At 42.6% G+C, this 21,088-nt stretch overlaps 1 protein-coding gene across 2 annotated transcripts; it reads right to left on the minus strand.

Annotated features, from left to right (window-relative positions):
• Positions 1 to 879: 879 nt before the first annotated feature.
• Positions 880 to 14,035, minus strand: fam3a (FAM3 metabolism regulating signaling molecule A). Of its 2 annotated transcripts, XM_012960907.3 has the most exons (10): positions 13,724 to 14,035; positions 8,441 to 8,517; positions 6,565 to 6,675; positions 5,745 to 5,768; positions 4,926 to 5,049; positions 4,733 to 4,791; positions 3,960 to 4,010; positions 2,812 to 2,896; positions 2,132 to 2,258; positions 880 to 1,761 (listed from the first exon to the last, which is right to left on the minus strand). In XM_012960907.3, the coding sequence occupies exons 2-10, from the start codon at positions 8,451 to 8,453 to the stop codon at positions 1,663 to 1,665; spliced, it is 693 nt and encodes a 230-aa protein (XP_012816361.1). In that variant the 5' UTR covers positions 8,454 to 8,517; positions 13,724 to 14,035; the 3' UTR covers positions 880 to 1,662.
• Between the last annotated feature and the right edge of the window lie 7,053 nt (positions 14,036 to 21,088).

Genomic DNA, 21,088 nt, shown 5'->3' on the forward strand with positions numbered 1-21,088 from the left:
CCTCACCCCTACGTGGACCTAGACTTACCTCACCGTGATTGGAGGAGGGAAGGCAACGGAGGGGAGACAGTACTTACAGGTATCGGGTCTGGGTTACTGAAGCCCACCAGGTTTTTCTCTGTGTCCTGCTAGCCCAGTCCAACCCAGTAAATGAAGGATTGTTATTTCAGCTTCACAGGAACAAAATATAAAATATTCTTAGTTAAGGATGTGGATTTAATGTGTTTTTTTATTTAAAAAGCTGGTTTTAAAGGAAAAGGGAACCCCCAATAATGCAGAAAGCCTGGAGGGTAGATTACATGAAAGAAAACTGTCCCCTCCAGCTGTTGTTGCACTACAACTCCCACTATTTTCCACCAGCATAAATAAATGTGGAGTGCCAGGAGTTGCAGTGCTGCATTGTGTGACCATTCCATCAATGTCTATGTAATTCTCCCTTTATAGTAAATAGGAATAGCAGTATGTTGGGCTCATAACAGAAATTATGAACCATAGTGATGAATATTTATGGGTCACAAAGGCCCAGGTTGAAACATTTACTACCACTACAGAAATAAGTACTGTAAGGTACTGGCAGATGTGGGAAAAAGAATGGTACCCACGTGGCACCCACCGATATGCAGGCCATCCCTGTGCTTAACCTGTAACCTTACATTTATGCCCATCGGTGCGTGTGTAGCCTTCCCCGCAAGAGGTATTATCCGTGTGTAGTTTCTACCCAATGCCAAAAACTTACATGTGGGTTACCTAGTATGTATAATAGATTGCAAGCTCCACTGGAACAGTGCAATACAAATAAACTACTATATAAATAAAGGGTAACAATAACTTCCAAAAGTACAGATATCTGCTCCCAACAGAGCACTATTAAGCAGAAACTTTTTTTTTTTTTTTAAACGGAAATAATTTTATTGGTGCAACTTTTGAGGAAAACCTTATTAATAATATCCTCTCCCATCATGCACTCCAAACCAATCAATCAATCCAAACCTTTTACTCTACATACAGTATGGTGCGTCTTAGCACTCATGTGTCACACAACTGAACAGAAAGTGCTAATTAACATGTACAATAGGTAAAACTTTATCTTCCCTGCCAGCCAATCATTTAGCCATATTAGTGCTAAGTAACAAATAACTGCTCAAGGCTGATGGGGGTTTCAAATGCATTGTAACAGCTAGTCTGCCTCTGAGTACAACATAGTTTTTGGGGCCTTGATTTATAAAAATATTTTGGTGCATTAGTAGAAATGCTAAAATATTTCTGGATTTTCAATTAAAAAAATAAATACAAAGAACAAACAGGATGGGCACATATTTTCCATTAAGTTCCTGTACGCTACCGGATTCCTCGTTTCCTTCTGATGGAAGCACAAGGTTTCAATTAGCGCGATTCTCAGAGTTCATCCTGCAGTGATCTTTACGGCTCTTTCGGTGCAAGCATGCTGGAGCTGGCTTTATGATCCCGCAGTCATAACAATTCAGATATCCCGAGGGAAGAAGCCAGGGCTGAGAATGACGCAAAGAACGGAGAAAGGCGTAAATGGTGCTAGCATCTGACTCCGTCTTATGAGGGGGGTTAGGCAGCAGCAGATGGACAGTGCAACGTGCCCAATATGGGCCACCACTAGAGAGCGCCTTCACTTAATTAATCCCTCTTCTGTCACTCCTCTTCCATTGTGCGATGTGGAATACACCCCTCCAGCTCCACGGCTTCAGGCCAGCCCTCATACTTGTTGGTGTTTTTATTATTCTTAATGAGCTACAGAAGGAATAAATGAGATGTTGAAGTGACCAGAGATTGTTGGACGCTTCCCATTCAAGCCCCTACCTTGAAAATCCAACATGTGGTGTGAGCCCACTTTAGTTCATAATAAGGTTACATCTATAGGCCACCACTGGTGAATCAGCCATAAATATTTATCCTATATCTCCCCCATATTGACCTTTATGCTGGCCTTTCAGCAGTATCTAGGCTGAGTCCACCAGTACACTAGGTTGCCTGTGGGGGGTGGGGTGGGGAGAGGCAACACAACAGTTTAGGAACCTCCGCTTAAAACCATACACTACTAGCAGCAGAAGTAGCTGAATGTTACATAGACAGCATTCTCTAAGAGGAAAGATGATTGTACCTGTTCAAATGGGCTTTTGTCCTGCACACCCTTTGCGCCAACAAACGCCCAACTGTCTCTGAAACCAACATCTTTAATTGAAGCACTGCCCAGCTCTGCAAATAATTTCCGAATATCTTCAGTCATCCTAAAAACAGAGATACACATACGAGAATGTGCCAGATAAGAGAAAACTTACTTTACATATAGCTGCTGTATATGACCAAATGTATAACATTTCTGTAACTGTTAAGCAGATGTTCTGCATACACTTAGGGGCATATTATAGTGTGTGAGCCATCATTACTGGTTATTTTGCCCATACCAACAAATCAGAATTGAAAGGTCACCTACAAGTTAGAAAGCAAAGATCTGATTGGTTGCTATAGGCAACATCACAGGTGATGTTGACTTATACACTAAAATAAATATGCCCCTTAGCCCCTTCTTTAAAAAAAAAAAACAAACAACTGGGGCTAAGGGATATATTTATTATACTGTAAAGGGCACCTTTCTTTCTGGTAATGCCATGTTTTATTGTTCCCAGGTGTCCCTTGTGCCGCTTATGGCAGGGCACATAGCACAGTACTGTTTGGGAGCTGGCATTACTGCACACGCGCCCAGCTAAACTGGCACAAAGCATACTGTGAGAAGGAAATGTAAATGATAGTGCTGTGTGAGTAATCTCTTCCTAAACTTACTTTGTTGCTGGATCGTCAAAGGAAGCTATCATAACTACAGTGCCTTCATGGATCGGACGTAAGAAGCTCAGCAGCTCTGTCACATCTATAAAGTGCAAAATATCAGTATGGGGAGTGATTTTCATATGCACAGAATAATAAAAGGGTAGTTCACTTTTAGGTTGATATTTAGTATATCTAAAGAATGTCTATTTCTATCAACTGTTTAATTGCACTTTTTTTTTTTTTTTTAAAAATAGATTTTTTCTTTTGTTTGCATCTTTTCAGCTTTCGACTGGGGATCACTGACCCCAGCAGTCAAAAAACCTACTGCTCTAAGAGGCTACCATGTTACTTATTCCTTATCTTTCTATTCAGGATGTCTCTATTAATCTGGCCATACACTAATATCCGCTCGTCTGGCAAGGTCGCCAAGCGAGCGGATCTTCTCCTTATATGCCCACATACAGGTGGGCGATATCAGGCTAATTTGGTTTGGCCCTATGGCCAAACTTTCAAATTAAAATGGGGGGGGGGGGCATAGTTGCAATCTGTTCGGGGACCACATTAACAAGCCATTGAGGTCACTGATCAGATGGAAAAATCAAACCTGCCCGATTGAGATCTGGCTGATTTTAGGCCAGATGTCGGTCAGGGAGGCCTGACGTTGGCGCCCATACATGGGCAGATAAGCTACAGAAGCGGCCTAAAGCACCAATATTGACAGCTGGAATCAGCCCGTGTATGGCCACCTTTACACCTTTTACTCAAACTGCCACTTGGCTGATAAAGCCCCATTTAATGAAGAAGCAGTGATCCCATAGGTAAGCCTCATGTTGCACAAGGAAAACAGTAGATGGAACTTATAGCTAGGACCAGGCAAATGCCAAAAAGAATGGTAAAATAATTTTTTTAGGGGAACAAAACACCAAGAACTGCTGTACAGCATCAGGCCAAGCTGACCTGCAGGCAGTAAGGGGGACAAGAGCCTGGACTAGGGGTAGGCATAACATGCAGGTGCCTAGCGGCCCTCTCCACTGTTGCATCATAGGCACATGCCTTTTCTGCCTTCCCCTACTTCTGGCCCTGCTGCTCTATATGCGATTATCTATGAATGATAAAATGGCCTTTTCCTGGAATATTTCAACAACAAAAATATAATTGCATACCTCCGCTCCACATGTCAAAAGTTTTGGCATTAATGAGCTCTCCATTTACTCCTACAAAAAGAAAAAACTGTTTTAGCCAAACCTATTAATAATTCATTGCCCATGTGACTGCTTTGCTAAGCTGTGCTTGTCTATTTACACTTTAGTGCATTGCAAACAACTGGTGTACATCTGAAATCATTCGCCAGTTCTATGCAATAAGAGCATTTCACTCTCAGCTTCCCGGCATGATACTTATTCTGTGCCACTGTATATTCTACACAAGTTGCTAAAGTCAGACTAATGCCACATCTCCCAGGTAGTAGGCTGCTGAAAAAGGAAGGAGTGAAGAGAGAAAAATAGCTTGAGCTCCGTGGAGCACAATCTCCACCCATTATTGTGGTCATGGGCTTGTATAAATGTGTATGTTTTGTGCTGCAAACCTGTTGTACAGGTGTCTCTTGCTGGGGTGACTTGGCAAACAGCACTGGATTTGTGTGTTCAAAGGGCAACTACGCCCCACAAAACAGTTGAAACTCCTATGAAATGCCTTTGAATTATACAGGCTACACAACGCCAATTCCCTACAGTCCAGTAGGGAACCATGAATGGCACTGTTTATCTCCCTTCTAAAACCAGTGCATTCTATGATCTGCTGTGTAAACATGAACCTGTATACTCCGTTCAGCTTAAATTGCTGCCCCCAGGGCTACACAGCAACTTATTTATATAAACTGTATAGAAACGTATAGACATTTTAATGTCACTGATACCACCCTCCTCATATCACTGACCATTCACAAGAGCCACATTGAGTCCACGACCCACGTTATTCTGGATGCTGCTCAACAACCTATAACAGGACAAACAGGAAAATTAAAGGGGGAGATGTTGCAGCCTATGTATGACCCCACCCTATGACCAGTCCTATAACAAAATGTGTCAGATACATTGTAAGATTGTGTTCCAGTTTTCCAAAGTACTTACATTTTGTCCTCCAAACAGATCTTTGGTCCAATGACGTTTGCCGCTCCGCTTACCACACGGAAAGCAAAATGCTTCTCCGGACAGGGTCGAGGCAGGCCACATTTATACCTCCGAGGACGAGGGTCTGAGAAGTAACACAAGTGTTTATTGATTAAGTAACATAAACAAACACTTGCTAGAAGGGGTGCAATATACGGTGAAAGCTGGAAGATTGGGATAAAGCACAGGAGGGCCTGGGATGGATGGCAGGAATGGAATGCAAAAGGGCCCGGGATGGATGGAAAGCACAGGGGCCTGGGATAGAGGGAAAGCAAGATGGCCAGCAAGAGGCTGGAAAATTGGGATGAAACACAAGATGGTATGGGTTGGAAAAGGGCATGGGATGGACGGAAAGCAAGAGGGCCGGGGATGGATAGAAAGCACAAGGGCCTAGGATGGATGGAAAGCACGAGGGCCTAGGATGGATGGAAAGCACGAGGGCCTAGGATGGATGGAAAGCATGAGGGCCAGAGACTAATGGAAAGCACGAGGGCCAGAGACGAATGGAAAGCACGAGGGCCAGAGACGAATGGAAAGCACGAGGGCCAAAGACAAATGGAAAGCACGAAGGCCAGAGACAAATGGAAAGCACGAAGGCCTGGGATGAATAGCAGGGAGACCTAAAATAAAAAGCAGGAAAATCTGGGACAGAAACCTGGAAAAAACCTAGAAGGACCTGAGGGCAGAGGGATCCCACATTGGTATACATAGGATAGGACCTGTTAAAGCAAAAATAAGCCACTTGTTGGCACAAGATGATAAGCAAGGGCAAAGACTCACCTGCTGTGCTCATGGCTTCATGGCCTGTGACAAAAAAAGTAAATAGAGAGGTGAAGCATAATACATAGATTTGCTTGCACAATCAACACTGCTACTGGACAAGGACAATAAATGTAAATGGCAAGTCAATTTTCTGGCAAACACAATAGTTAACATAACAAGCCGCTCAACCTTTTTAGGTTTATCTACTGTACATAGGCAAGTCACATGGTCACAGTGCCATCATTCAATGTACACGCATACCAGAGTTTTATGCTGTATACAGGGCCCCAGCTAATGCATTCTTTCCTAGTTGGGTTCATCACAGACCTCTCAAGTTAGCAGTGTTATCTATGGAAAATTAGCTTTTCATAGATAAGCTGCATTCTTTTTCTGCAACCAGAAAAAGGAGAGAACAGTAGAAGGCAAAGCACCCATCAAGATCCAAATGAAAAAAAAGCCTTTATTTATGACATGTGGTTTGATCTGTGACAAATCGCAGACAAATTTGTCACAGATCGAAGCCACACCATAAATACACCACCCTTATCTCACCACCCCTGATGACGTGCATGCAAATAACTCTGTTGATACCGGCAGGGGGATGGCTGTATTGGGATACAATTGTCAGGCCAAGCTCAGTTCTGATTGGGTAGGGATGGGATAGGGCCAGTGCATGTTGATGAATTTACGACCTGTGCATGTTGGATGTATTAATGCCATCTCAAATGGAACCGATCATGTTTCCACCTAAATTTGGACATTTGAAAAATTTGATCCTTCCTTCACCATATCTATATCAGCCATCCTGATAAAATGGGCTGAGGAAGGGAAGACTCACCTCCTATTAGCGCTGGGATCCGAGGGAAGCCACTCTGTGTCCCCAGCATTATACTGGCTAATATCCATGTTAGACCCACAGTGAGCAGAATCACAATGATACGCACAGGACCTGAGAGAAATACACATTTGCACATTAAGAGTAATGTTGGAACTATTCTTGCTACTAATATTCTCAGCCAAATTGCATTGGCCATTTTATTCTGTACACAGTGTTTCAAAGACTTCCCTATTTTATTCTACTACTTCCTTTAACCTGAAAATTGATAGGTCGCTTATATGGCAAAATTGTAATTGTTATTACTTTTAATTTGTTTTCTATAGAGTGCTACATGGCTACACAGCAGCTTATTTTTATAAACTATAGTAGTGAATCTGTAACAAACACACCTGTTTTACCAGTGCTGGGCAACAGTACATTAGATTACTATTATAGTAATTACTTTAAAGGAACAGTAACACCAAACAATGAAAGCATTTTAAAGTTAATGCCAAACATCCCTGGTAACCCATATCACTCTCTGCCATTTACTTATTTGAAGCAACCCTCCAACTATTCCATTCAATAAAGCCCACCATACACCTAAAATCTGCATGCTTGGTATGGTTGCCAAATGCTTGATACAGCCATCTATGTGCTGGTCCATATTGGGTTGATTTGATCGATTAGCTCTCAGGCCAATGATTAGATGATAATGAGTGCCAATGTAGGCCATCAGGAGTGGACAACATCTATATGCCAATGTGGTGCTTACCCTGAGGGGATTTTAAACCTGCAAGATATATATCTGGCCAATTTCAGCCAGATATCTGATGGGGAAAAAGTAGAGGTGAGCCCATAAATGGGAAAACAAGCTGCTGACCTTTACTGTATGGAACCAGAAGGGTAACTAAAGCTGCCCATACATGGTGAGACCTTGCTAAAAAAGTAGATTTCTCCCCAATCCGGCCATCCATGGCCCCATGCGAATGATCAGATCATACAGTGGGCCTAGAGAGGTCCATCGGTTGAATACTGTATCAATGCACCATTGCAGTACTTGTCAAACTGGCCAGATATTAGGAAGGTCCCATACACTGGCCATTAAAGGGGTTGTTCACCTATAGATGATGTAGAGAGTGCTATTCTGAGACAGATTGCAACTGTTCTTTTTGTTTATAATCTCTCCAGTTTGTATTTTGTCAGGTATCTGGTCCAAATTAACCTAGCAACCAGGCAGTGGTTTGAAAGGGAGAATGGAATATAAATAGAGGAGGGCCTAGATAGAAAGTGAATAAAAAGTAAAAATGACAATAAAAATTGCAGCCTCACAGAGTAATAGTTCTTTTGGCTGCAGGGGTCCATGACCCCCATTTGAAAACTAGAAAGAAGACGAAAGAGGAAAGCAAATAATTTAAAAACTATAAAAAAAAAAAAGAAGGTCTGTTGAAAAGTTGCTAAGAACAGGCCATTCCATAACATAATAAAAGTTAACCTGAAAGTGAACCATCTCTTTAATCCCCAATGTTATTTAACCAGCACGACCAACTGATCAGGTTGCACTATAATACTCCTCCCTGATCTAGAACCCAAAATCACATCATATCTTTTGCTTCGCTAGTTCTAGAATAGTTGTCTTATAGGGGCTGATAAATAAATAGCAGTACCCTAGGTTCAGCTTGTAGTTTCATAAAGCAGCAGCTAAAGGGAGAAGTGGGGATAGCAGGCAGGGTATAGTAAGGTGGCAGCAAGAACATCTTGTTTTGCTCTGGGACCTGCCACCACTAAAGTCCAAACTTTAATATACAATCAGATAGCATGATTTCCCTTTATCCAAAATCCTTTTCATTCCCTCCTCTCATTAGCCCTTTATAAGCAGTAAAAGTTAGTCACTTACCTGCAATCCGCATAGTGCAGTAGGGGCAGCTGGGCTGTACAGTCCAACCTCTTCTGTTCCTGCTCTAACTCCTGTCACTGGCAAAAGAAATGAATGACCTGTGAGTGGGACACTGTATATGTACTAATAGCTACAGGCATGTATATGTACAACACCGGGAGGAATGCAGAGGAAGCAGTAGCACCCACCCCCTCACCAGCACTGCCTTAGTCAGCTAACAGAGGCAGCAGGGAGTGGACAGTGTGCATTGATGGTGCCTATATGTCATCAGGACTCATTATTTAAAGTGCACAGAGCTGAGCCAAATGGGGTGTGTCCATGTTGGTGCTTTCTAAAAACATGTCCGATCCAGAGGAACAAGCCTAGGTGATCTTAAGGTATGTAGATGCCATGCATACCACTACCCTGTAGTCAGCCATCCATGAGCAAGCATCTATTTCACTTTAGAGGTTTTTCCTTACTACACACAACACCAAATAGCTTAATTTGGGGAGATTGACTTAAAATACAGGTAAGACAGGTTTTAATCAGCTCAGCCATGAATTCTGCCCCAGGGAAACAAGATTCTTGGGATCAAACACAGCATAATTTATTCCACTCTGCCTGGGGCACCGCAATCAGACTGCATGAGAATGGGACTTCTAGGGAGACCTTGCTCAAATACATAAATATATATATATATCATAATACCAAGTCCTGTGCATATACACACACTAGTTAATGTCAGCACTCACAGGATTTGATGAAAGCAAATAATGACTTATTCAAAAATGTACCTCAACCTTTTGATCCCCCACAGGGACCTTCATCAGAAGTGAAACGTTGAGGTACATTTTTGGATATATATATTCCCCATCTATAAGCACAATATAAATAACATGTATGTCACTGTTGCGATGTTACTATTGTGATGTCACACACATGCACTGTATGGAATAATTCACCTACAGGCCTACCTACCTACACCTACCTTTGACATCCAAGAGATAAGGGGACTGCTGGCAGTTATTGTTCCATAAACATATTAGGCTTCCAACTTATGTGTGGTCATTGACCTTCCCCATAGCCTCTAATATTGTTTAAGCTGGCTATACATAGATGGATTTTCTATGGAGAGGGACGAGCTGATTGACCCCTGCACATATAAGGCCCATGCAGAATCAGAAACATGGTTTCTAAAGCACTTCCTGAACTCTGTGGTTTATAACTAACCCTCAATAGAATATTCTGGTTTGGATCTCTTCCCTGGTACATGTAACAGATTAAAATAAGTCACAATGTCACTTCTGGTGTTATCTTACTGGGAAAAGTAAGGGAAAGTAAACACTGCAAATCTGTATTGTTTAAAAATGTAATCCCCTGTGTTGTTCACACCTTTTAATCCCTACATTGTTCACCCTCTGCATTGTTCACACCTTAGGCTCAGACTGTAATCACCCACATTGTTCACCTCTTCGCACCTCAGACAGCAGTAGAAACTCACAAATAAAGCCTGCACACTATAAAAAGAACAGATACTAAGGTACTGCAATTAAAATAATTATATATAGTTATTGTGCAGACTTTAGAAGCAGTGCCAGCATTGTGTCACTGTATGCTGCCTGTGTGTGCCATACTCTGCCTGTCCTATGCTGCCTGCCTATGCATAGGACAGGCAGAGTATGGCATACACAGGCAGGGTAGGGCAGGCAGAATATGGCACACACAGGCAGCATAGGGAGGAAAAGTATAGCACACACAGGCAGCATAGGGCACACACAGGCAGCATAGGGCACACACAGGCAGCATAGGGCAGGCACAATATGGCACATAGGCAGCATAGGGCAGGCACAATATGGCACATAGGCAGCATAGGGCAGGCACAATATGGCACACAGGCAGCATAGGGCAGGCAGAGTATGGCACACACAGGCAGGGTTGGGCAGGCAGAGTATGGTAGGTTTTTGCTGTTAATATGGGTATGGTCATGCAATACATGGGGGGGGGGTTAAAGTGGGTGTGGTTTTAAAAAGGGGAGTGGTCAAAACTGGCTTCCATTTTCGGCCCTCCACCAGTAGGCCAGAAAAATTCCAACCCTCTGTACCACAGAAGTTGGACAGCACTGACCTATCCCATATTCCACCAGTTGTTTCCATGCATCAGTCATTCTTACACAGCAATGGTATATGTTTCAAATGTAAAAGTAGGGGGTGTGGTAATAGAGGCAGGTCTTGGGTGACCAGGAGTATAATGCCTGGAAGGTAGCAGTTATCTGGTTGCTAAGGCCCCATATTTCTAGCAACAATGCAGGTGTTTAACATACATCCTTGAACATGAACAGCAGAAGCCTGACTAGAAAGAAAAGCAATAAAAAATAACAATAACATTCTAGCCTCAGAGGGCTAGATTTTTTTTTGTTTTTTGTTGGTTGCCAGGGTCAGTGACCCCTGATAAGATTTTAAAGTAAAGATGAAGCTTGAAAAACGACAATAAAACATAAAAAGGCCAATTAGTGTGCTTCATAATGTCACCAGGCATAAAGACAGCCAAGTGATGTCACAGGACTCATTGAACCTTATTATAAGAATTAAAGCGCAATCTGCTTTAAAATATATGCCACACGTGCTAGTGATTAGACCTATTAACCTATATATGATATAAACACATTCCTCGTCGAACTGAAATGCTGCCAAAGTATGCACTAATGGTTAGCATTATATGAATAAATAATTATGATAAATTAAAGCTCCCGTGCCTGATCCGTAGGCATAAATCTATCTATAACGAGTCACTTCCTGTAATTGTATATGTATAAATGCCAACCACACCTTCCTTTTAAAGGGCTATATAATACAAAGCCATAAGCCCAACCAGAGAGCCTACTGGGCACTGTACTAAAACAGTGCATGCAGATAACTTTTAGGCAAAAGGCCTATGTCACACATTTTGACTTATATGTGGAAATCAACCTCTGTTTTGGTGGGGGGGTGGGAATGTAATTAAAGGTGCAAAGTTTGCCTAGGTCTAGCAACATAAATTGCTACCTGCTGATGGGTTGCTATGGGTTACTAAGCCAGGGTCAGCCACTGCACCTTTATTACAGTAACCTCCAAATGAACCAAAATTGCTTGTGTTGGGTGACTCATTAGCCTAACGAGTTACCCAGGTTGCCCCACTCTACTATAAGCAATATGACTCAGCAGTCACATCATAGGGAACCTACTGGGCACGTGCTCACCTGCAAAAGCCTTAGCAGGCAGGGAAGTACAGCATACAGCAGAGATCCTTAACAAAACTACAACTCCCATTTGCCTACACAGCTAGCAGTTCTACATTGGCAACAGATCCTTGCTGTATATAGCATAGAAAGGCATGCTCCAACGCTGGAGCTGGAAAAGGGGGTGCCAGGAGTTACAGTACAGGTATGGGACCTATTATCCAGAATATTTGGGACCTTGGGTTTTCCGGATAAAGGGATCTTTCTGTAATTTGGTAATTTGGATCTTCATACCTTAAGTCTGCTAAAAAAAATAATTTAAATAATGGATAAACCCAGTAGGATTGTTTTGACTCCAATAAGGATTGATTATATCTTAGTTGGGATTAAATACAGGTATGGAACCCATTATCCAGAATGCTCAGGCCCTAGGGTTTTCCAGATAAAGGATCACTCTGTTATTTGGATCTCCATACCTTAAATCTACTAAAAAAATCATTTAAAAATTAAATAAACCCAATAGGGGCGTTCTGCATCCAATAAGGATTAAATGTAGCTTATTTGGGACTAAGTAGAAGGTATTATTTTATTATAACAGAGAAAAAGGAAATAATTAAAAAAAAAAAAAAAAAAAAGAATTATATGCTTATAAGATGCTTATAGGAGATGTCCTTCCTGTAATTCAGAACTTTCTGGATAACGGATGCCATACCTGTACAAGGTACTGTTTTATTATTACAGAGAAAAGGGAATCATTTAACCATTAAATAAACCCAATAGGGCTGTTCTGCCCCAATAAGGGGTAATTATATCTTAGTTGGGATCAAGTACAGGTACTGTTTTATTATTACAGAGAAAAGGGAATCATTTAACCATTAAATAAACCCAATAGGGCTGTTCTGCCCCCAATAAGGGGTAATTATATCTTAGTTGGGATCAAGTACAGGTACTGTTTTATTATTACAGAGAAAAGGGAATCATTTAACCATTAAATAAACCCAATAGGGCTGTTCTGCCCCCAATAAGGGGTAATTATATCTTAGTTGGGATCAAGTACAGGTACTGTTTTATTATTACAGAGAAAAGGGAATCATTTAACCATTAAATAAACCCAATAGGGCTGTTGTGCCCCCAATAAGGGGTAATTATATCTTAGTTGGGATCAAGTACAGGTACTGTTTTATTATTACAGAGAAAAGGGAATCATTTAACCATTAAATAAACCCAATAGGGCTGTTCTGCCCCCAATAAGGGGTAATTATATCTTAGTTGGGATCAAGTACAGGTACTGTTTTATTATTACAGAGAAAAGGGAATCATTTAACCATTAAATAAACCCAATAGGGCTGTTCTGCCCCAATAAGGGGTAATTATATCTTAGTTGGGATCAAGTACAGGTACTGTTTTATTATTACAGAGAAAAGGGAATCATTTAACCATTAAATAAACCCAATAGGGCTGTTCTGCCCCAATAAGGGGTAATTATATCTTAGTTGGGATCAAGTACAGGTACTGTTTTATTATTACAGAGAAAGAGGAATCCATTTAAAAAAATAATTAGAATTGCTTATAATGGAGTCTATGGGAGATGGCCATTCTGTAATTTGGAACTTTCTGGAGATTGGGTTTCCCGGATCCCATACCTGTACCTCAAAAGCTGTATTTATCTGTGTGTATATGTAATTAGAACTGCCACAAAAATGACTGTACTGTTCCCATAGTAACATAATACACAGAAACCTTTGTATCCCATTAATTACACGTAATTCTCAGGTTGTAAAATGATGTGTAGATTGCTACTGGAAGCGGTAGCTTTCTGCGCTCTGATTGTGACTCTTGATACAATGAAGGCAGTTCTGTGAATCTTAGTGTTGCAGGAGTCAGAACCAGCAGTGACAGCACAATGCTGTTTGCAATAGTGAGTACAGTTCCACACAACCCTTACACCACTAAACGTTCTATCACGAATGTAGACCGGAAAGTTGCCCAGAATGACATTATTATTACGTGAAGTTCCCCTTCAAGAGTGGGAGTCTGGCTGGCAAGGAAAGGCTACGTTTGGAATATCAATGGAGATATTTACTTACATGCTGCTTCTGCCAGGTAGCAACAGCCGACAGATAGCCCCATCGACAGGTTAAGTTCCCTCCCCCAGCAGGAAGTTTACTGCTCCAATAAGGTGCGGTAACAGCTACTTCCTATCCTATTGAGGGACCTTGATGACATCACGGGCATGTGACCGGACATGTCATCGCTCTTTAAAAGACTTCTGTTATGAAGTGGCAGGTTCAAAGGAGATGTGCTGTGCTGGGCTTAGGGACAGTGGCAGGGAGCTAACGCTTCAATGCAGTGTGACTGTGCCGGTTAATGCTGGGCAGTGGGAATCACTATGCTACATGGTCCTGGGGGCTGGGATGTACCATATGCTGCTGGTGGGGGATTCCCTATGCTACATGGTCCTGGGGGCTGGGATGTACCACTTACTGCTGGTGGGGGATTCGATGTGCCACTTGGGTCTCGGGGGCTGGGATGTACCACTTGCTTCTGGTGGGGGATTCACTGGGCTATATGGTCCTGGGGGCTGGGATGTACCACTTGCTGCTGGTGGGGGATTCAATGTGCCACTTGGTTCTGGGGGCTGGGATGTACCACTTGCTTCTGGTGGGGGATTCACTGGGCTATATGGTCCTGGGGGCTGGGATGTACCACTCTCTGCTGGTGGGGGATTCACTATGCTACATGGTCCTGGGGGCTGGGATGTACCACTTGCTGCTGGTGGGGGATTCACTATGCTACATGGTCCTGGGGGCTGGGATGTACCATTCTCTGCTGGTGGGGGATTCACTATGCTACATGGTCCTGGGGGCTGGGATGTACCACTTGCTGCTGGTGGGGGATTCACTATGCTACATGGTCCTGGGATGTACCACTTGCTGCTGGTGGGGGATTCGATGTGCCACTTGGTTCTGGGGGCTGGGATGTACCACTTGCTTCTGGTGTGGGATTCACCATGCTACATGGTCCTGGGGGCTGGGATGTACCACTTGCTGCTGGTGGGGGTTTCGATGTGCTACTTGATTGTAGGAGAGGGATTTAAAGAATAGAAACCAACTTTTTTTTTTATTAATCTGTGAGCAGCTAAATGTTAAAACTGTTGGGGAGCCCAACAACAAGCATGAAAAAGTTACTTGGTGATGGCAAAGAAGGGCTGTGATGGATGCCCCATGTAGACTCCTGACTGGCATGAACTTCTATTTGGTGTAAATGTATGTCTTTATGCCTCTGAAGCATGCCTCCATCTAAAAATGGGAACCTACTTTGGGGCCACTGTAAGGAACCTCAGCGGGGGTGGGACACAAGAAGTAGCTCACAAGCCACTGGTTGGGGATCACTGAACAATGTGATACCAATTATGTGCCAGGTCTGGACTGGGATTCAAAAAGACCAGGTCCCACCCCTGCCAAACCAGCCCCCCAGAGGCCCAATAAATAGTGACTGTGTATGGCACCTTACAGCAGCCTCTCTGGCATTCACCAGAATCCATACATTGCCAGTCAGGGTCTGTTAGGTGCTGTAAGGCGAATATTAGGTGCTCTAGTTATTTTAGTCACTGATAAGGATTGGGCAGGTAAGTAAACTTTCCCTATTGGCTGCTCAAAAAAATGCCTCTCTTTAATTTAAGAATTGTATGTGCCAATAGGGGTCGCTAGAGTTCTGGCTAATTTACAGGATGCCGGACGCTTATGAAAAGATTTCCTAAAATGTACACCATAATTGAGAGCTGCTCTGGTTAATGCCAACACGCATGCCTTTGTACTTTATACCATATACATCTCATGTGGCACATGTACTTTATACACATCTAAGAGAAATGGCCCAGTACTTAGATGTCCTATAGCCCCACCCCATTTCCAGGTATCTGTGCCTTTGCTGCACACCTAGTCAAAAATAGGGTGTACAGAGTATCCCCTGTTGGGAATGTGTCCCTAGAAGGATTCTGCCCCTGAGGTGGGAGTCTCCCCTTGCCACCCGGCACCCATTTATAACTATGCACTCATGAACTATGAGCCTATGATAAAGTACCCTTTTAGGTACGAAACGCGTTAGGCTTTAATGGCATTTTATATATGAATTTAATAAACTGATATGTTTTTACTTTAATTTTGAGTTACTTTTTGAGCTACTTTGATAACTTGATTTTGGGAATACAGGAGTGCCTGCCTGAATTTCCTATATGCAGTTTCCTATGTTGGCTCCTCAAGCTGAAGGTCTGGGGCATGAGCACCCTGACCCAACACTATTAAGGGTAACATTATTATTACCCATTTATAACTGCTGGCTTGAGAAGAGTATGCGGAGAGTGACAGCATTGAAAACTAAATGCAATATTAAAAGATAATGTTGCATTTGGGGTGTTGCAGTACTCCCACAATCCGCTGCCATAGAATCAAATTCTTGCAGTTGCAAATATGCAACACCTGGAAGGATAAGAAAAAAAAAATCAAATTATTTCAGTGTATCAAACCCTTATTTCATTCATATTTTAAAAGAAAAAAAAGAAAATCTAATGATTGAAAAATTTTAATCTATATTCCACTAGAGGGTGTTAACATCTTTAAAATGACTATAAACACACCCCTTGCTTTATGTTCATGGCCTGTAGAAAATGTGCATAGCAAGATCAAAACATAATAAACAGCAATGTGTTGTGGGGGGTGAGTAACTGGGTAAAGTAGCCCGCCCCCCAGTAACTGGGTAATGACAGGTATATAAATGATGTACTATATATGTGCCAGAAGGGGTAACTAAAACTGAACCCTCTTAGTCAGTCTGCTGGGTAAAGTGACCCCAACAGTAAGACAGCATTTTCAGTTGCAGACTGAAATTCAATACTAAGAATAATAATAATTAAAAACAAAACATACTTCCCCTTTAAAGAAATGGTATTTCAATAATCTCCCACTCTTTAAGAAAATAGTAAAGTTGCACTAATAAGCTGAGCAAGATCAGAATGAATTGGTGTGCCTGGGTGCGTAGTAAAGGGGGACTTTCCTTTCCTGACTCCAACTGGTCAGACCTGTCCATTTACCATTTGCGTCATCTTATGGTCAATTACTGCGCATACTTCAAAGGCAGATGGGCCTTACAAAAAGCTGAGTGTTGTCCTAATGGCTAATTACTCAAATTGCAGTTGTAAATTGCTGCACTTAATTGCTTGGGTTTTGGACAACTAAGGACAGTGCTGCATATTTGCCGGCCCAAGAAGCTGAAGGTAAAGCTAAATATAAAATGGCCCAAAATTTGGGCCTGTGCCTTGAAACAAGGCGTGCTGTAGGGTGCAAAGGGCAATGTAATCAAATGGTCAAGCTTTCTCCCTTTCTTTCAAAAGCTGAAATTCTTCTTTGCTTTTTGGCTGCTATTGTCTGTTATTCTAGTTGTATTTATAAGAGAAAATTCAGACCACAGTGGTCCAAGATGCTATGTGAGACCCTTTGTCTGAGACAAGATACAGCTTAGTAAGCTGCTTGTGTCATTTGCAGTACCCCATTACTGCCCTGCAGAGATTCCAGTGTTCATCCCCCTGAAGACTTGAAGGGGTTGTTCACCTTTATATTAACATTTAGTATGTTGTAGAGCAGGGGTCCCCAACCTTTCTTACTCGTGAGCCACAGTCAAATATAAAAAGACTTGGAGAGCAACACAGGCACCATAAAAGTTCATTGAGGTGCCAAATAAGGGCTAAGACCCACTGATTGGGGATCACTGTTGTAGACAGTGCTATTCTGAAACAATTTGCAATTGGTCTTCATCATTTTTTATTATTTGTGCCTTTTGAATTATTTAACTTTATATTCAGCAATTCTCTAGTTTGGAAGTGTAGCAGCTGTCTGATTGCTAGGGTCCAAATTACCCTAGTAACCAGGCATTGGTTCGAATGAGAAACTGGAACAGTAATAGGAGTGGGTGTGAATAGACAGATTAATAAAAAATAACAATGAAATTATAGCCTCAAAAAGTCAGAAGAGAAAGGCAAATAATTAAAAAATGATAAAAAAGGAAGGCCAATTGAAAAGTTGCTAAGAACTGCCCACTCTATAACACAATAAAAATTAACGTAAAGGTGAACCGCCCCTTTAAGCCACTGGCCACAAGTAGCGGTAAGGTTTTAAGAGGACATAGAAGTCCACCATAGATTTCCTGAGCTGCTTCTGATGAAGTGGCGAGAAGCCATGAAACGTCTAAAGCAATTACGCCTGGATCAGGGGTGTTTGGTTATGCGATAGCACGGGCTCCAGATGCAGTGGATTCGGTCCGGTAAGTGCTCCCCTTTAATACTGTACACCATAGATTTCCTAGCCTGATTCAGCTACCAGGACAGGATATGTGAATCTTCTGTTTGACCATGCTTTCACTGGTGCAGTTTGGTTCTGTTGGGGTTGAGTATCCTGCCCCCCTAGGTGGAGATATCAGACCCCATCATTGCTGTATAGTATATCTGTCTCTAGGTTTAGTTAACAGCATTTGCTCTATTTCAGGAACCTCTTCTTAAGATGCCACCAAACAAGCAGATCATTGTCTGAATTTCACGAGGGCCATTTTGAACTGATTCAGTCATCTGGTCCTTGGACCACTGATCTTAAGGGGACTGCAAAAGCCATGGCATTGTGCATGGTCTCATGCATCCAAAGAAGCAACCAACGACATATAGAGAAAGTAGACCCCGTGAGGTCGGACCACAGGGTCAGCTTCAAGTTTGGACTGGGATTCAAAATAGACCCTGGCATTTCAAGTACACAGAGGCCCAAACAGCCCCCCGCCAGCCCAATAAATAGTGACTGTTTATTGCATCTTACAGCAGCCCCTCTGCCATTTGCTAGAACCCACAGATTGCTAGTCCGAGCCTGGTCAACTACCTTGTATATATAGTTGTAGTATAGTTGTAGAAATCCCCCCTCCACAGTAGCTGTCCTCCTAAAAAATAGCTAGTGGGGAACACAAATTGGGTGGTGGCAGGGTAGCAGTGTGTGCTGAGCCCCTCTGAAGATTATTTGCCCTGGGGGGTTCAGCACGGAACAGTTACACCATTGCACACAACCCTATGTTTATCTGATGGAACCTGGATTAGATATCAGCAAGAGATTCCACTGTATTGTCCCTAAATCGGGCCAGTACTTGCTGGCTGGTTCTTAAGAGCTGTGTCAGTGGCCAAAATATGCCAGTGTATGGCCCATTTAGCTGTGAAACAACAGATAAAAGACTTGGATAAAACAATTATTGTGCACCTAGTATTGTGTTCCAGATATAACTAGCAGCTGTAGCAGAAACTCTTAAAGAATCCCATTGTCTCGCCTGCTGTTTACTTAAACAGAAACCAGTCAAAAATAACATTATATTTAGGCTCAAAATAGTGCCGACCGAATCCGGATTTACAGACTGAAAAGTAGCTCAGAAGCCTACTGTCTAGCCGTGGGTCACGTTTTGCTGTCTCTTCTGTGCTGTCCTTGAACTACAGTTCTTAAAGGGGAAGTTAAACCAAACTGATTTCTGTTTCCCATGGACTGAATACATTATATAAAGAACAACCGTTCCTGGGAGAGTCTTGTTGGCATCGCCACTGGAAGAACTGTACGTTCCTGCATTCTAATTGAATATTAGATGAGACGCTAATAGCAAAGGGACCAGTTCTAGAATTTCTAGGAAGAATCCTGCTGATGTCACAGAAGTAACAGTTACTACAGAGCTGTGATTGGCTTGAATTGAATGCATGTTTATGAGGTGGTAACAGAATAGCTCTTTTCAGAAGCAGTGGCAATGACGTAAAACATAGCTGGCAAAATAACATGCAATATTATGTGTGTCTTTTCTCTATGTGGCATTGTGCACAGTGTGATTGAAACTACTTTTTGTTTAAAGAGACCTAGGGCTAGCCCCCACCCCAGATTGCCCCACACACCCACAATGCCTTAACTTGGATATTCAACTAGTGGTATAAAAAAAAAATAATAAATCCTCTCCTTGTTTGGCACATCAGTTACTGTTTAGCCACCTTTCCTGCACAGAAAGTCTGGGCAGGGAGGCAGGGTGTGATGTCACATGGACGGTTTGCCGACATCACGGGGCAGGACTATGATGCAGCGATTGGCCAATTGATGCATCAATCTTGGAGAATCCTGCCCGGTTTTCCAAAGTGGGAGTTTTGGCCCGAACAGCCCTAATGAAAACCCTAACATCATTACAATGGCAATTAAGCATTAGGGTTGACACTTGTCCAGTTTTGACCCAGACAGCCTGGTTTTCGGAAAAGATTAAAACAGCGATTGGCCTATTGCCATGTCTTAGCCCCTGCAATGTCACTGCTCTGCCCAGTGATGTCACCACTTGCCCACCCTGCCCAGAGTTAGCAGCAGAGAAAGGTGGCAACTCTATTCGGCATGGATGGAGAAGGGACACTGTTATGGGCCTCTGCCACGTGTTGTGGTGTTAGCAGATAAACTCAATAGTAAGGGTGATGTGTTCCAGGAACTTGAAAATGACATAGGGTTGATACCTTGCTGGTTTTAACCTGGGTTATCTGGATCAAAACTGCCTGCCTGAATTTCAGCTAGGCCTGGACTGGGATTTAAAATAGGCCCAAACAGCCCCCACAGGCCCAATAAATAGTCTATGGCATTATACAGTATCCGCAGATTCATTTGAGCAGTCTGAAACCTGGGCAGAGCTCTCCCTTGATTTATCCAGAGGGTGGTCTTTTTATAGCTCCATTCTTGATGTTACTGACCTGCGCACTAAATGTCCCTGGTCCACCTGCCCAGTATATATCAGACAGCCTGGCTTTCGGAAGAGTTGACTTGGTCAAAACTGCCTGCCCGGTTTCACCGATTTGGAAAACGGGCAGGACTCTCCTGTGTGACTCTCCCCTGTGACGTCAACAGTTTGCTTTGTGGTGTCATGTCCCCGCACCCCACCTGGAGTTACGGCTGCTGAAATGTGGCAACCCTAGCCCTAATGTCAGCTATACCGCTGATGTCACCCACAATGCCCTCCCATCTAGAGTGTTGGTAATACAGAGGAGGTAGCCCTAAAATGAGGCCCATTATCTTTCTTAAATTTTTTTTTGTTATGATGACAGTATCTCTTTCTTCCTTTCTTGACGTCATTTGGCCAAAACTTTTCCAACCTACCCCCAGTGCCAGATAGTTTGTAATCTACCCTTTCCAGCTCTTTATTTTATCTTTTATATTTTGGGCCTTGCTTTCACTTATTTATGGCACGGGGATAGATGTTGGTGATGCTAAATGAGCATGGATATTGGACTTTGGAAATTATGCTGAGGGGGTGGGACATGGGCTGGGCTAGCTCTTGCTGCCGCAGCACCACATAGTTATGTAGACAGAGATAACTGGGGCAATGTGTAACCCACAGAAGTGTGGTTCCTACTTTACCTTTTCTAG

This window comes from Xenopus tropicalis, chromosome 8, assembly GCF_000004195.4.
Source record: "Xenopus tropicalis strain Nigerian chromosome 8, UCB_Xtro_10.0, whole genome shotgun sequence".
Taxonomy (NCBI): Eukaryota; Metazoa; Chordata; class Amphibia; order Anura; family Pipidae; genus Xenopus; species Xenopus tropicalis.